The sequence below is a fragment of the Triticum dicoccoides genome, chromosome 1B (genome assembly GCF_002162155.2).
Source record: "Triticum dicoccoides isolate Atlit2015 ecotype Zavitan chromosome 1B, WEW_v2.0, whole genome shotgun sequence".
Taxonomy (NCBI): domain Eukaryota; kingdom Viridiplantae; phylum Streptophyta; class Magnoliopsida; order Poales; family Poaceae; genus Triticum; species Triticum dicoccoides.
Genome location: NC_041381.1, coordinates 677,461,684 through 677,472,572, shown reverse-complemented (window position 1 = coordinate 677,472,572; position 10,889 = coordinate 677,461,684). Strand labels below are relative to the sequence as shown.

At 45.5% G+C, this 10,889-nt stretch overlaps 1 protein-coding gene across 1 annotated transcript; it reads right to left on the bottom strand.

Moving 5' to 3' along the window:
* Window positions 1–1,768: 1,768 nt before the first annotated feature.
* Window positions 1,769–9,855, bottom strand: LOC119349605. Its single transcript, XM_037617661.1, has 10 exons — window positions 9,648–9,855; window positions 7,998–8,041; window positions 7,579–7,693; window positions 7,411–7,489; window positions 6,147–6,796; window positions 5,020–5,296; window positions 4,666–4,936; window positions 3,444–3,599; window positions 2,471–2,986; window positions 1,769–2,370 (listed from the first exon to the last, which is right to left on the bottom strand). The coding sequence occupies exons 1-10, from the start codon at window positions 9,838–9,840 to the stop codon at window positions 2,038–2,040; spliced, it is 2,634 nt and encodes an 877-aa protein (XP_037473558.1). The 5' UTR covers window positions 9,841–9,855; the 3' UTR covers window positions 1,769–2,037.
* Window positions 9,856–10,889: the final 1,034 nt, after the last annotated feature.

The window sequence follows — 10,889 nt, the reverse complement described above, 5'->3', positions numbered from 1 at the left end:
CATCTTCATCCTATGCCTCCCACGGATTGGTAAACCTTAGGTCATCCACTTGAGGGAAATTTGCTACTGTCCTACAAACCTCTGCACTTGGAGGCCCAACAACGTCTACAAGAAGAAGGTTGTGTAGTAGACATCATAGGTGAAAGGGAACCAGCCCCTAAGTGGGCTGGGCGCCATCCCCTCTAGGGTCCATGCGCCTAGGGTTGGGGGAACCCTAAGGGGGGCGCCCCCTGCTTGGGGGGCAAGCCCCCTCCCCCTTGGTCGCCCCCTCCCCCCCCCCCTCTAGAACTCATCTAGAGGGGTCGGCCCCCTTCCCCCTTCTCCCTAAAAATAGAGGGTTGGAGGGAGGGCTGCAGCACCACATCGAAGGCGCAGCCCCTCCCCTCCCCAACACCTCTCCTCCTTCGCGCGAGCTTGGCGACCGGAGAACTGCCACTCCATCACCACCACACCGTCGTGCTGTTGTTGGAGCCATCTTCCTCAACCTCTCGCTCCTCCTCGCTGGATCAAGGCGCGGGAGACGTCACCAGGCTGCACGTGTGTTGAACGCGGAGGTGTCATTGTTCGGCGCTAAGATCGGAATCCGCCGTGATTTTAATCGCTACGAGTATGACTCCTTCATCCGCGTTCTTGCAACGCTTCCATCTCGCGATCTTCAAGGGTATGAAGATGCACTCCCCTCTCTCTCGTTGCTAGTTACTCCATAGATTGATCTTGGTGATGCGTAGAAATTTTTTAATTTCTGCAACGATCCCCAACAATGGGATCATGAGCTAGGTCTATGCGTAGTTTCTATGCATGAGTAGAACACAAATTTGTTGTGGGTGTCGATTTTGTCAATTTACTTGTCACTACTAGTCTTATATTGTTTCGGCGGCATCGTGGGATGAAGCGGCCCGGACCGACCTTACACGTACGCTTACGTGAGACAGGTTCCACCGACTGACATGCACTAGTTGCATAAGGTCGCTAGCAGGTGTCTGTCTCTCCCACTTTAGTCAGATCAGATTAGATGAAAAGGGTCCTTATGAAGGGTAAATAGCAATTAGCATATCACGTTGTGGTTTTTGGCGTAGGTAAGAAACATTCTTGCTACAAACCTATAGCAGCCACGTAAAAACTTGCAACAACAATTAGAGGACGTCTAACTTGTTTTTGCAGCATATGCCGTGTGATATGATATGGCAAAAAAGGATGTGATGGATGAAATATATGTGATGTATGAGATTGATCATGTTCTTGTAATAGGATTTGAACTCTGGTGGGCTGGGGATACCACAGACCCACTAACCATCCACTATTTTGTCGATATATTATATCTTTCTGTTTTAAAAACAGGTCATAGAAAAAAGATTGGGATAAGTCCATCTAGCGATCGCCTCGGTACGGATGAAATATAGCCGGGCACTCTCACTCCCCTCATGTCCGGCTGGGAGACTGGGAATGGGATCTCCGAGGACGACCAGAAGCGTCGGTATTGGGTAGAGAACCCCGGCCGGATGGAAGGGGCCGTCTTCACCACCACCCCAACAGGTCAATAAGCGATGGCGCGTGTTGAGCAACGGCAACAGGCCGTCTTCACCACCACCCCAACAGTGGATAGCAAACACCTGCGCAGCTGTGCTCTGCACACGCCCCGGCCTTTGACAAAGGCGGAAGAACGAGGGTGTGTCCAACATGGGTAAAAATCTCGTAAAACCAGAGTTGGAAAAGAAAAAGGAAAAACAATAGGCATACTGACGGAAAGAACACTTCAACAGCTAAAAGGTAAAGCAAGACGAAACTTTGAGAAATCATCAGAAAAAGGCACCTGTTAGGTAAACTATGTCTCCAAAGAGTTACAAGACTGTTGTGCTCCGCGCATATAACTCGACCGAAAAACAAACATCAGTCCGACAACACCGACATGACACACGCAACACGTTAAAACGCTCTGCCTCTCCTCAGCGAGCCACAAGCTCAGCTACTCTGAGCTGCTTTACTCCGCAGCGAGTCCCGCCACAGTGAGCCAGCACCACAACAAGAGTGCGGGGGGGCTCAGTAGTTGGCGTGCTGCTGCCAGCTCTGGTGAGATGGCTGCTGCTGCTGCTGCTGCTGCTGCTGCTGCTGCTGCTGCGCCGCCTGGTAGCCATTCAGGGCTCCGTCGGCCGGGTTCTGGGGGTGGTGCTCCTGCGCCATGCCGCCGCCCTGGGAATGGTAGAACGCCGGGTATCCATGGCCCCCGTATTGAGAAGGCTGCTGGGGCTGCTGCGCCTGCCGGAAGGCGCCCTGCTGCTGGCTCTGTCCCTGGTAGCCATAGAACTGGGTAGGAGGAATTGCTGACGCGGTTCTTGAACCAGCCCCATGAAGCCACATCGCAGAGTTGTCGCCCTGACAAGAAGAACAAAATCAAACACTATTCTCTACCAAGTAAACAGCAATCAACACAAAATTCTGAAATATACACCAAGGGTTGCTCAACAATGGTTACCTGCTGCTGGAGAGCCATGTATTGATTGGCCTCTTTGTACTGAGCGCTCAGTGCTTCATCAAACCCAAGATTAGCCGACGGAGGGGCAGCATTCTGGTTGAGGGCAAAATTTCCTGGAAGGTTACTTGAGCTACCAAAGCCTGCATAACCAGATATAACCGACGAAGGTTGTTGTTGTTGTTGTAAGTTTGCGGCTGACATGTTGTTCTTGTATTGTGGCATCGAGTACTTCATGCCAGCTCCTGGTACAGCAGCGGCAGACTGATGGAACTGTCCATTACTCGAGTAAGCTTGCTGGAAGGCGGTTGACGGCAGGTAAGCAGGGTAGTTTTGTGCCAAGTATGGATTATAGCCAATCATATTTGCGCCAATCATATTTGCGAAAGGTGCAATAGGTAAAGTGGGCTGTGAGTAAGGATGGACTAATTGCTGAGGAAGAGAGGGGGCCATCTGAATGCTGGTACTCGGAAGATTTTGTGTGGATTGAGTGTTCGAGAAAACTCCTGGCTTCATTGGCTGCAAACGTCAAGGAAAGGAAAGTCAGACAAAGCAACATATGCAACAACAAATTATCAGCACCATGATGTCAATAATATTCAACGATTAAGTTAGAAAATTACCAACCCCACATAAAAATTACTCCCTCCGTTCACTTTTATAAGATATTCCAACTTAAATCGGATATATTTTAGTCTCATTTCAGTACGTATGAAGTTCATATATTATTAAAATATCCAAAACATCTTATAATAGTGAAGATAGGGCTAACAAGGAAAGTTCGGAGTATACTGTATGCAGCTGAACGATCTCACATGAAAAGGAATTTTTTTCTCAACGCTAGCACACCTACATACATAATTCAAGTTTACACATACAATAAAGAATGGTGTGCTTTTTGTAGCTTCCAAACTGACTCTGTGAAATAGGAATCCAAATGAAGCACGGAAAGATAAATGGATTCAAAGTTTTTTACCTCCTGCATGCCAGTAGTAGTTGGTGCAGCTGAGTTATATCTTGCTCCCATTGATTGTGCTTGTGCTGCCAACAAAGGTGATAAACCGAAGTCCAAGTCCCGAAGAGGTGCCATATTAGAGCCCAACAGGTTGTGTTGTTGTAACGTATTTGATTGCTGGAGAAAACATTTGTAAAAGATTATGCCAAAGTTATACAGGCTGGAATAAATAGATAAGCATGCAGAAGATGATAAATTCATCATAATCCTCTTCAGCAAAGAAGTTTATCATCAATTGGAACAAGGCATGGAAAATCCAGAAAATTTCAGTCAGTCTTTTTAAGACTTCCAAGATTTGTATAAAAAACATGATCTAGGCAGAATAACTATTCCAATGCAAGTTATTGCACCATTTTAAGATACTTAGCATCAGTTGGTTCCTTCCAAAATAGACATCTCTTTGGATCTCCCATTGTCAGCCATAAGTCATAACCATGGAAAAGGGTAACACAAAACATCAAAGGCTAAAAAAGTGGCATAATCAAGAGGGCTCATACGGGTTTTTTTTCTGAAGATACTGTAGTAAGAAAAAGGAGCAATGAGCTACTTCTGAAAATAAAACACAGCCAAATGTATTAGTGTTGGATGCCTAAAAGAACCAATCATGTTCACCAGCAAATTACTGTTATACTTGACCTAAATAATCTGCAATAAGATGTTCAACAGCCCCACAATTTGTCATGTGGTACATTAGTAACGACTGCAACATTACATTGAAACCATCAATGTTCTGATGCCTACTCACAATCTGGCTATTACTTCAGATGATAGTCCAAAATTTGTATCAATTTTGATGCATTATATTATGCCTACATATACAGGTATGCAGGCTATATCTGTTGGCAGTTGTGAATTACGGGGACAAGTATTTAACAAACCATGCACAAGTGAGACTCGTTTCATCAAGGAAACTAAAACACTAGCCTGAACAGGACAAGGTAAGTGTATTTAACATGTGATGACTACATACAGAACCATATGGAAGTGCAATCTGGCTTTCCTATATGTGCTGTGTAGGCACCTACAGGCTGAATTCAAATCCAGGTATGTGTATTACTATTTTTGGGAGAAGCCTTGAGTTGCTAAGTTGAGTTGTTATCTTCCAGATGCAATAAGCACATAGATGCGGGAGACATGAAAAGGTGTTATTTCACTAGAAAGATGAGAAAGGGGGACACTGTACCAGCAAGCTTGACAGGTGTGAAAGAGTGTGCGCTTGGTTACTTCCTTGCATGGCATCCATTGCATTTGGCTGTGCTGGGTTCGCATACGCGTGGCTCGAGACTGATGGCAGATTATATTGAACACCTGAAGGATCATCCAGTATTTCTTGTCTCAGGACATCAGGCTGTTGAACAGAAGGTACATCAAGATTCTCAGTGTTAGCTCCCATAATTTCCTCAAGGTTCTCGTTTGGTGGCGAATTCGGAGGAATTTCGTAGAAATCTTGATCCCTGCAAGAAAAGGTCATTCCAGTCATGTCACAAGTTCACAAGATGTGACCTGTCCAGCAAAATAAAGGAGGAAAACGCTTAACCTCGTATCTGTATGATCTATAGGTTCAGATTCCTCCACAATAGGCAACTCCACATTGTTTTCAGTGCTCTTTGGCGGTGGGAGGAGCCCAGAAAATGCACCAGATCCGAAACTGCCAAAGCTCAATCCGGCACAGCCTGTGTTGGCAACTTGCAGATGGTCCGGAATTATAACTGCTGGGTTATCTTCGGCAAACTTTGTGGCAGCTAGCTCTTCATCATGTAGGCTCAGACCCTGGAAGTTTGCTGCTGCTGATACATCAGCATTGGACTCCTCAGCTGCAAAAAAATTCCATAATCAGAACATGGGATGCAAAACCATACAGAACAAGAGAGAAAATATATACTCATGTGCAGGTCGTGTGCAAAAAAAGAACTTTTGCAACTTCCAGAACAAAAACCAACCAACCAGTCGAAAAAGGGTTCACAAATATATTTGTTATGCACAACATGTGAAGCAAATCATGATACAAAACCAGAAGCACTGAACATGCCAGTCTGAAGTATATTCACTATTCAGCAAAACAGGAGGAACTGAACATGCCAGTCTGAAGTATATTCAGAAAGAAACATACTATCTGGCTTCTTTCAATCTGCTGTGGCAATCTATTTTTTTCAAAATTGTCAGTCCAAAGTTTATGCAGACAGGAATGGACAGTGTGCTTTCTGGGTTGTTTAAAATATGTGTTAAGATGTCTATTTAAAAAAATAGCACCAAGTGATAATAGTCATCTGAAGTCATCCGTATATGTTGCTAGTACCTTTCCAACACAGATGCATACAGGCAGACTAACATAAAAGTTGATAATAATTGCATCAACTGGACAAAGAAATTTGTCTTTCATCTCTAGAAAGGTTAGATTATTCTGCCATATAAAAAATATAGCTCAAACAATTTTACAACGGTTCTGATTAAGCAAGAATACTGGATACGCACACATTATCTGTTAATGAGATGTCAAAACAATAATTCATAAACGATGATCCTATTCAAAGCATTTAAGTTCACAAAAGATATACAAGATCCTCACATCGAACGATAATGCATGGATGTTTCGAAAACAAATGTTGGACCTCAAAAGTATAACCAGCAAAGAACTAGATACTTTGAACTTAGTTTAGCACTCACCTTGGTCCTCTATGTGAGAATGCGTCTGAGCCAGATAGGTACTCGAGTTCTGCAATAATCCATCATTATATTCAGAATTCCCTCCATAGTGATCCAAGTGTCTCTCAGAAGCATTTCCTGATCTCATTGCAGCAGAGATGTTATCATCCAAATAAGAATTTTCATGCAAGTAAACCGCATCAGCAACATGCGTCGATGGATGTAATGGTGCCTCAAATAATGATGGGTCCCCAGATGTCTCAGGGAGGGAGGATTGATTCCCTGCTGGCGGGTCATCTTGTGGAGACCAATCATTATCATATTTCTGCTTGTTATCAGCAGCTGTGTGACTGTGGTCCTTAACCAGAACAGAATCTTGCGCAGAAGGTAACCCTTGGTCAAGCTCTGTTGGTGCAACTGTGCTCGCAGATTGTTTTGCATTCTGGTTTACAGTGGTGGGCAAAGATGGGTATTGTCCGGCATATCCTTTGTCCGCTGTGACCACAGTCTTGGTAGAAGGCTTCCCCTGAGCCTGTGGCCTGCCACCCATTTTCACAATATCAGCCATTGACAACTGACCTGGCGTCCCAGACCAGCCATGCTGAAACCCAGATGATGTTTGTGGTGGTACCGATGGTGCATCAGCAACCAGATTTTTGTTCACGGAGGAACTACAACAGACAAAACAGAACATGTATATCAGAACAGGTGAAAAGAAAACTATCTGAAATCACCAATACATCTGACAATTTGCATGATACTGAGATGAGCGCATTGTTTGACTCAGATTTAACAACACTGCATTTTTTTAATGGAATCGAATAATTCTCCTCAGCCAGAAAACTGGAGAAAACACACAACTACAACCATTAAGATAGGCAGGGATGAATAGACTGATAAACCAAACTGATCGTTCATTGCTTGATCAATTGATGGATACAAAATGCCCCTTATATGTCAACTTAGAAGTATGCTGATCGATCTCCATTTCTAGGCTTGTTCTTTCTTATTAAAACAACATTGTACCTCTAAGATGGCTGCCCCTTTATCACTATACATGACAGAAGAACTATTGTGTGTTCCAATCTTCTAACAAAATAATTGTTAGTATAACTCATGCGGTTTTTACAAATGTTTGACGCAGGGGCATCAATAGTTGCAATGCACCTCAGGGGACAACAGATGAGGGTTGCACAAAGGCACAATAGATTTCTAATCATAAGTTGCGCTTACTAAAAAAGCAGGCTGAGCAGTTGCCCTTCAGGTAAGAAGCGAAGGTCCTTACCTTTGAACTGTTTGCTTCTGGGTGGAATTGGTTGATTGCATACCAGATCCTGAGACGGATGACCTTGAGGTCATGTTATCTGATTTTTTTAAAAGCAAAAGTAAATGGTGAAAAAAGAATTATAAACAAGAACAGCCTCAAAGATACAGATGGTGTTTTTTCTATTACCAATGGAGCTGTTGTAAGCAGAGTTGTTTCGCCCACCTCGATCTGGACCACCTCTTACACCTCGACTGGTAGCATTATTTGCCGCTCGAGACCTTGGCTCGGGAGTCTCTTTAACCTACAAAAACACACATACCTATCTGTTATTTCCATCACTGCTTGTATTTTGAAACAAGAACCAAAGGAATAACTCAACATGCTAACTATTGGCAGAAAAATCAAACAGAGCAAAATAACTTTGGAATTGACAAAGTATATTATGTATGGGTACTTGGATGTTCATGGTGATGAAGTACAATCAGGAGAAAAAGGTTAGATACAATTCATTGGCAACCCAGGTAAAACCCGATCACCAGTTATGAGACAAATTGAACACTTAACGAATACAGGGCACATATATTTGAGGAACATGGTTGACTGACCTCTTTTTTCTTGTCACGCTTGCTCTTTACCTCTTGAAAGGTATCTGTAAAAAAAACAGTGGTACATGAGATATTGAGATATTTACACTACTTCAACTGGTAGCTAAGTGGCATAATCTATGGTTACCACCACATAAAGGTAATGTAAGCTGGTGAGTAGAATCTAAGATGATAAAATGCAAAGCAAATGTAGGAAATGAGAAGAAAAAAAATTGCATGGCAGGAATTGAAATCATGTCTACATTCACAAACTATATGTGTACACAAGTACTCACTTAAACTCTAACCAAGAGACAGTGTAATCATTAATTCCAAAATCACACCATTCCGACCATGCCAGGTAAGTTCAAATGTATTTTACGACCTTCACATCCACACATAAGGCCGTATTTGGTCTCGCCCCGTCGTTTTGTTTCCAGCTGAAAATCACTCAGTGGCAGTTAAGATACAGGCATAAGTTAAACACCTCCGCAATAGATTACACCAATCCCAAGCGCGGCCTAAGAGATCATACAATTACAGGTCCCACTCCTTATCCATTCACTAACCCTCATAAAGTAAGCAACAGCACATTATAGGGAGGCAAATGGTGTTCACAGAGAACATCTCATCTGCCAAATTATAGAAGATCAAGCTAAGCAACCATCAACCAAGGGGAGAAGAGCAAAAAACTTATAAAATATATGCATGGAATGCTTCTCTGGAACAACTTTAATGTATACAGAGGCAAACAGAAATTATAGTAATCAAAGGAGCGCGCATGGAATGCTTTCTCCACAAAGAAAACATCAAAATACCTTCTCTAAGATAAGCACACAAGCTACTCAAGTTTACAAAAGTAGCAAATCTGACTGTGCCACTTTTCCTCCTGCTGTACAATAGAGGTATAACGAAAATGACCATTTCCCAATCGATATAGCAACACTTAACCGATTTCAGACAAGCAAACCTGATAAAAACAAGCAGATCAGAAGTGTTTTCACTTTTCAAAGTTTGGCCACCATGACAAGCATCCATCTATTTTCCCAATCTAAATGCCTCCAGCCCAGGAGCCATATCTATCAGAGCACCTTTTTTGCAATCTCGTTGCTAAATCGGCCCACATCAAAGATACCAGTTATCCCCTTTAAACCGAAGACCCATGCTCCTCGATTTCCCTCCCCATATACAACATAATAACAAAACAAAAGGACGAACAACAGAAAACAAACAGAATCAGCCTACCCTCCTCTAACCCAAAACGGGAAGCGCTGGCCATTAATTGCATTCAGCAGGTGGTCTAAACAGGAACCCTAAAAATGTAGAAGCAGGCCGTGATTTGAACGAGACCAACGCAACTCCTAAGTCAACCTATAACCTGATGGACAGCTATGTCGCCAGTAATCCGCAGGAAGCCCAAAAGGGAAACCGAACGGGCTCATCTGGTTCCAGCTAGTCGGTAGGGGACACGGCCCGCACGGGGCGCGGCCGCGGCTGCAAGGACTGACGAATCACTCCGCATCGGCCAGAACCTCTTAAGAACCCTAGCGGCGAGGACCCGCCCTCCAATCGCGCATCGAGGGGGGAGCCCGCCCGCACGCGGAGGGGCGGCGAAACAGGCGCGGAATCACGGGCGCGCGGGGGAGGGGGAGGGGGAGGGGGCGGGCGGACCTTGGGAGAGGAGGCGGCTGACGGCCTCGTCGGGGTCCATGGAGCACTCGCGCAGCGCGGCGTAGATCTCGGCGTCCGGGCGGTTGACGATCTCCTTGAGGCTCTGCACGAGCTTCCTCGAGGCCTGCGGGACGGGCCCCACGGCCGCGGCCCCCTTCCCTCCGCCCCCCGCGCCGCCGCCGCCGCCGCTCATCCTCGCCGCCGGGATCCCCTCCTCCGCCGCCGCGGCCGCCGACCAGCAAGCCCCTCGGGACCGGGAGACGCGAGGCGCGGGCGCGGGGGCGGCGGTGGAGGGAGGCTGGCTGGCTTCGGTTTCGGCTGCGCGCTGCTGCGGCGGCTTCAGTCGGCTCTGTCTCTCTCTCTCTCTCTCTGGCTCCCACGCAACGCGACGCAACGGCGGCCTCAGTTCCAAAACCCTTCCTCCCCCTCGCTCCTCCGCGCCCGGCTTTATATAGCTGGGCCGGCGGGCGGGCGGGCGGATGGACGGGTGGGTTGGGTTGGGTTGCGGTCTCGCCAGGAAGGAATAAATACGGACGGGGGACGGCGATTTGCTCTGCTTTACTTTACCATATCGAAATACCCTATATATGCTCTTTATGGCTTATTAAATTGATTGAAATCATCAAAATATACAAGTGCACCTTTTTTTTATCATCAAAATATGCTCTTTATGGCTTATTAATTTGATGAAATCATCAAAATACAAGTACACCATGTATATATATATATATGTATTATTATTAGAAAAACAAAACCACGTATTTTCACGTGTATTCCGATTGAACGCGCATTTGTTCTTCGTGCTTATCTCTCCGTCACGGTGCTTATCTCCGCGTGCGGCGATTAATTGGTTTGACCAGGCGGCGTTTGCGGGGGGAGCGTTGGATAAGCGCGACACGCTCCTCGAATTAATTGCCTGCCGCGAGTAGAAGACGCGGAACGAGGCGCGGTGCTATCTCGGGAAGTGCGCAATCGCGGGGGAAGGACTATTCGCCGCATCGAGCGTTTCTTCCTAGCAACGCGACGTGTTTCACTAGTGGTTAGGAATACCTAGTCAAACAAAAAACATGGTAGAAAACTGGCTTCTCGAAACTCCTCGACTCTTGCTCATCAGTCAAAAACTGGCTTCTCGAAAGAAAAGTGGGGATTCTGTTGGGTATGACCCGCCCAGGAGGGGGCACATCATATCATTGGCGACTTAAGCATGAAGCTGGTGGTTCGTGAATCAGGCTGGTTGAAGGC